We start from the raw sequence: 5604 nt of genomic DNA, 5'->3' as shown, positions 1-5604 counted from the left end.
ATCTTTTAAAACTATCTGGAAATACCATGACAAATTCAAATAATTTAGTTATTTGATATGCTATTTGGATATAAGCTCAAGGTAAGTATAGGAGCTGTAAGGTTTACCTTGCTTAAGTTCAAAATTTTTAAAAACTTTCTTAAGCTGCTTAGTGACTTTATGTATGGGTATATTCTGGTTTTGAAAATTGGATCCAAATCCTAGTCTAAACCTCTTCTGTCAAGAAATACTACCCACTGTATCATGTTCCAGGTTGTGTGGAGCGATAACCCAGAATAGGTAATGACACATTTGGTTTGCAATGCATTTATTAGAATAAATAGAAGGACCACCAATTAACATTCATAAATCAATGATATGTCACTGGAATGAAGACAGGACATTATATCAGTCAGGAAGGTGTTCTATTTGGAGATGGTGGTTTATGAAGAAATTGTAGGCTTTCTGTAAGCTCCCTCAGAACAAGAGACAGCCTTATAGTACGTGCACCAAAAAGAAGATCAAATGCATTCCTGAAAGTCTAGAATTTCATCTGCAAGTTGTCAAGCATCAATTCCAAGAGGGTAGCCCAGCATGTTCAAGAGAAAGGACCAGGATTATTCTGAAAGCTGCGTTTATTTCACAGAACTCCTATAAAGAAACCAGTTTCTCAATAGCAATGGCAGGATTTCTCACAAAAATCAAGACACTAGCTCTGTCTCTCAAGTAATTCAAAGGGAAATATTCCTAAGCTACCTCCTGAAATTCTCATTCAATCCTGGATATAAGTCCTGAACACAAGTTGCATGAACAGAAATACCTGCACCTAAAGATCTGAAAAGTCACATGCTTCTTCAGGAATATCTCCCTAGATATTGAAGGCTTTCGACTTGGAGAAAATATTGAAGAGATGAGATTAAACTACAGTGTTAAGGTAAAGGGGGTCTATTCCTGAGGGGAAGGGAAGCATTATTTCCAGCTCTTTCTTTCTCTAGGGGGAACGATATCTACCAAAGAAGAGGATGCTGTTGGTTGGATGGTGTTTAATCAAGAAAAGGAAAGGGTGGTCAGCCCTAAACTCTTCAAACTCAGGGGAATGCTTGATGTCTCCCATCACCTCAGCTGAACCTGCTATCTCAGTTCCCTCTTCATTGACTTCCATGTACACCTCATGGACGGCCTCAGATATCTTCAGGCTCTCTGTGGAAGAGATGCCAGTCAGATTGGCTGAAGGACTGAACAGGTCAGTCATGCCCAAGGCCATTAAGACAGATGTGAGGTTATATTTTTCCTCAATCTTCATGCGCGGGAGGTAGACTTTCACTCTCTTCTTTTCCATCACATTAGGACTGGTCCACTCAGTAAGTTTTTCAGAGCTGATTTTGTTCTCAAGCTGGAAAGAGAGACGGGGAATGAAATACCTGAGACAAGAGTGCAATGGCCTAAATGGCTGTGTTCATACCACTTGTTTATTTGCACCAATTTATTTGCATTTACTTTCTGTACACAATAGAACTGATATTTAATCTTAAATGTATTTGTTTATCCTGTATGCTTCCTCCAGACTATAGCCTATAGCTCATTGTCTTGATGAAGTTCTCCAAAACTTTGTCATCTGAAAATTATGTCATCAGATCAAAGCTTTTTGTGTGAAAATACAGCTCTTTAAAACATCAAATCAAATTGGCTCCAAAACTGTACCTCCTGGAGCATATTCTATTGATTCTTTCCCTCATCTTAGTTCATTTTAATGATACTTTTCCCATTTTCTGTTAGTCAGCTCTTGGAATGCTTTCCTCATCACTTCCTTTTTTATTTGTCCTTGGACAAACTTTTCTTGGTTAGCAAACCGTTGAGTGCTCTCCTGGAAGTTGAAATCACTCAAAATGAAAAAAAAACCCCAAAGCTGCTAGCATGTCTGTTTCTAGTACCTATAGAGATCGCTGCTTATAGCAACATCCTTTTCTGCAGGGCTACAGCAGCACCGCGCTCCTTTACCTTTGTTTTATTAGGTTGAGTCCAGGGCTCTCCTAAGAGGGCAGTCTCTGCCTGAGCACCTGGTAGCACCTGGGGGGCTTTTGCGCTCCCCTGCCTGCCCAGCACAGCTGCGGCGTGGGCAACTGTGATGTAAATGGACAGCAAAAGGTCTGACAGTCGCCAAGTCCCACCAAAGTGATAACTCTTCTGCTTCCCCTGCCAGGGCCGTACCTGCTCCAGGCCAGAGACATCATCAGGCAACAGCACCAACATGCTCAGCTCTCCGCTGGCATACGGAAGCTCCAGGATCTTAACTTTATCTGCAGCCACTGCTGCCACTTTGAAGGTACTGTTCTGACACATCATTTGCACGGGTCTGCTTTCTTCCTGCAAAAGCAAAATGTGAGGTGATGTGACCAGGCAGCAATTTTTCCCTTGAGGCAGGCAGATGTGCAGGCCCCTTGAAAGGGGCCTTTGAAGAAGAGCTGTGTCTCCATCTTCCGCTCTTGCCTGCTGGTGTGCTCTGGAAGTCTGGTCAGACACAGCTCTTAGAAACACTCCTTGGCCTTTGGCCCAGGTACTGACAGTGGGGGGCCCAGCTAAATCACCTGGGCTGTGACAGCAACAGGTGGTGTGCGTAACACCCAGACTGCTGGCTGTGTAAGCCAACAGCCATCCTGGCCAGAAGCTGTGCCCAGGCCCTCCTACCTCCGTGCCCTGCTAACCTTTGTCACTCTGAAGGGAAATTCCTGAGTGTGTTCTTCTTTAAACGCTGTCTTCCATAAGCCTTTGAAGAAAATGGCATTCACAAGGACCAGCACAGTGTCGAGATCAACAGAGCCTGGTTCAAGGATGTCTTGGATCTGTCCTTTAAAAAAGAAGCAGGGCAAGAAGGTGTAAGACTTACCTTCTTTAGTGCACACAAATACCTGCAATGAAGGGTGTGGGGTTGGGGTGCCACTTTGTGGAGTTTTGTTTTCATAGCAGTAAGTAACCTGCCCTTGCTCGACTCACATTTTCTGGACAATATGAGGCGAGGAAAACAAATATATAAATTATGGTAGGTAGGGGGAAAAATCTGCTACCCATTTTTCAGTCCTTACCACTTGTCTCTTTCTCCACCCAGGAATTAATGAGCTGTCTTGCTTCCTCTGTAGCTGTTTTGAAGTTAACATCTTCCAGCCCTGCTTCATAGAATTTCTTTGCACACTTTAAGTATTCCTGTAAGGAGAAGTATTGCAGTTGCTAGACTGATGAAAACTTGAAAATATAGAATGTGAAATGAAGAAGAATAATTAGAAGAACAGTGAACTTTTACCCTGTGTTTGAGTCTGTCAGTCATAGCTGTTTTCCTGTACCTGAATCTTAAAGATGGACAAGATAGACTACTTCACATATTTAGGTCTGGCACTTCGTTCTTTTTCATCAGATAGAATTCTAAGTTAAAATTCTGAACCATTTTCTTTGTTTTACCAAAATCCTTTCAGTTAACAAACATTTTTAAGGACAGACAATGTTTGTTTCTTCTCTTTATGCCACTTTCTATTTTGAATACTGGTTTCTTATGTTCTTAGGTTTCAAAAACAAAGCTTCCTTTCAGTGGAAAGATTTTATATTTGGCTTTGAAAAAAATCCAAATTTTACAATTTCAGTCTTCATGCTTTCAAGTCATAAAATGTATTTCATTTCCCTTAAAAGTTACATTTTTCAATAAAAACCGTTTTCTAGCAAATGAACAGCAATCTCCATTACTCCCTGTGACTGTTGCAACATGGGCATATTTTATGCCAGTATACTTTTGCCTGGCCTCCACCTAACAGCCACAGGAAGGTTCAAACCTGTTCTGAACCAGTTCCCCTCATGGCTCGCAACGACATTTTCGTCAACGGACAGTGGACTATTGTTGGTGGTCCTTCTCTAGGGTTGAGTCAGAGGGGCCTTTATGGGGAATCTTGCTGAAGTCAGGTCACAGTACAACTCACCGGAAGAATGGGGTATGTTTTTTCAATATAGAGTCTGTCAGCAATCTTGAATGAGTATGTAGCATTTGGCACAGTGATGTCTGAGACAAGATCCTTGAATGAATTGCGGATGTATTCAGAAATGCCACACTGAGGTGATGACATGAAAATAAGAAAATACATTGCATTAGCTTCTTCTTCTCTAGGAAATAAGACCCTAAAGGGTTGTCCCTATCAGTTAAGGGTCATGCTGCAATGGAGCCCTCCCCCACAGACATAGGGCTGTCACCTTTGGGGCCACAGCAGGTGCTCCGATGATGATGCATTAAGCCAACAAGTTTATCCTTCTCAAGATAAGACCCCTGAAATCTGCTTTTTGTAAGAGTGCAGTTGTGTTCCTGTCACTGAAACTTCTTGGCTCTTCTCTGCTCAGCACCTTCCTGCCCTGCTTTGGAGTCTCGCAGCTGCAAGTCTGACTGCTGTACCCTTGCTCCAGGTGCTGAACCCTTTTCACCTGCTTTCCCCCAGCAGCACCTGCCCGGGAAGGCACCCTGGTGCCCAAAGATCCTGACCCACACTGTCACTTGTTCTGGTGCAAGATGTGCAACCTGCCCTCTTCCCCTGGTTTTTAACAAATAGGCGAGTTACAGCCTCCTTCCCTCCCTCCACAGGTCTCCTTGGTTTGATAGCATTACCATAGTTTTTGACAGGGTCTGAAACTGCCAGGAGGAGAGGCAGAACAATTCCAGTTTTGGTCTGAGGAGAAAATAAGACAGAAAGGGAGATCAAATTATTTCTCTACCTGGGAGTCAATAGTGTCTCCAACTCCTGTAATGTTATCAAAATGAAGAGCCTGCAAGAGAAAATGGCAGTGGTAGAAATTACAAATATGACCAAAAATTATGTGAATCTGAGATTTACACGTGACACTTGAAGTAAAGCTGTTGGCTCAGAAAAAAAAAAAAAAAAGAGCTAACTGAAAAGAGAGAAGAACTAAAAATTTACATGTGAGCTTGCAACTGTTTTATGCCCTCTGTGGCCTTCTTGGAAACTATAAATACCACTATTTGCTTAGATTGTATTTTTTCTAGTGCGTGTCTAGAAATTAACTGAATTACATATTATGTACTGCTAATAATATTGTCTTCCTCTCTTCCTGAGATTTATCTTTGTTATATATTAAAAAATAATCTGATCACATTATCCAGAAATGTCAGAATCTAGAAAAAAAATAAAGAAAATTTGCTGGCTCATAATCCATTTTGTTATTGTCCTTGAGATATTTTTTCCTAAGTCAAAGCTAACTGCCTCTCGTAGTGAAAATATACATCTTTTTTTAGTATTTTCTCTACATGACTCTCAATCCAGTTCTCCATTTTGTGACTTTTGCTTATTTCTTGTACATTAAAACAGGTAAGAACCTCATCAGTGGATAATGTATTTCAGTGATGTTACTTAGAAGGAAAAACAAACATAACTGGAGGTCACTTTACACTCATGTAAGTAACTTACCTTCTCTATCTGAGATTGAGTGTTACCTCTCGCTCCCAGATAGACCATGGCCAGGGCTGAAATGATGCTCAGGGGGGAATAAAAGATGTTGTCGTTGGCATGGTGGACTTTCAGCTCTTTGAATACATCAAAACAAAATTCTGCATTTGCTGCAGCGATGGAGCCCATTGTGATC

The 5604-nt window shown here is 41.5% G+C and overlaps 1 protein-coding gene across 1 annotated transcript; it reads right to left on the bottom strand.

The window, feature by feature from the left end:
* Positions 1 to 334: 334 nt before the first annotated feature.
* On the bottom strand, positions 335 to 5604 carry LOC104053230 (ovalbumin-related protein Y-like). Its single transcript, XM_064443481.1, has 7 exons — positions 5430 to 5604; positions 4720 to 4770; positions 3939 to 4067; positions 3060 to 3177; positions 2682 to 2824; positions 2188 to 2343; positions 335 to 1372 (listed from the first exon to the last, which is right to left on the bottom strand). The coding sequence occupies exons 1-7, from the start codon at positions 5595 to 5597 to the stop codon at positions 971 to 973; spliced, it is 1167 nt and encodes a 388-aa protein (XP_064299551.1). The 5' UTR covers positions 5598 to 5604; the 3' UTR covers positions 335 to 970.

Source organism: Phalacrocorax carbo, chromosome 2, assembly GCF_963921805.1.
Source record: "Phalacrocorax carbo chromosome 2, bPhaCar2.1, whole genome shotgun sequence".
Lineage (NCBI taxonomy): Eukaryota > Metazoa > Chordata > Aves > Suliformes > Phalacrocoracidae > Phalacrocorax > Phalacrocorax carbo.
This window is presented reverse-complemented; position numbering and strand designations above follow the sequence as displayed.

What these genes read in the sequence shown, in the direction of transcription:
- LOC104053230 (XM_064443481.1), bottom strand. Translation starts at nt 5,597, where the DNA reads ATGGGCTCCATCGCTGCAGCAAATGCAGAATTTTGTTTTGATGTATTC. An exon ending in CTCAATCTCAGATAGAGAAG is followed by an intron (nt 4,771 to 5,429) that starts GTAAGTTACTTA and finishes TTTCTCTTGCAG; the next exon opens with GCTCTTCATTTTGATAACAT. An exon ending in ATGTCTCTGGCCTGGAGCAG is followed by an intron (nt 1,373 to 2,187) that starts GTACGGCCCTGG and finishes CTCTCTTTCCAG; the next exon opens with CTTGAGAACAAAATCAGCTC.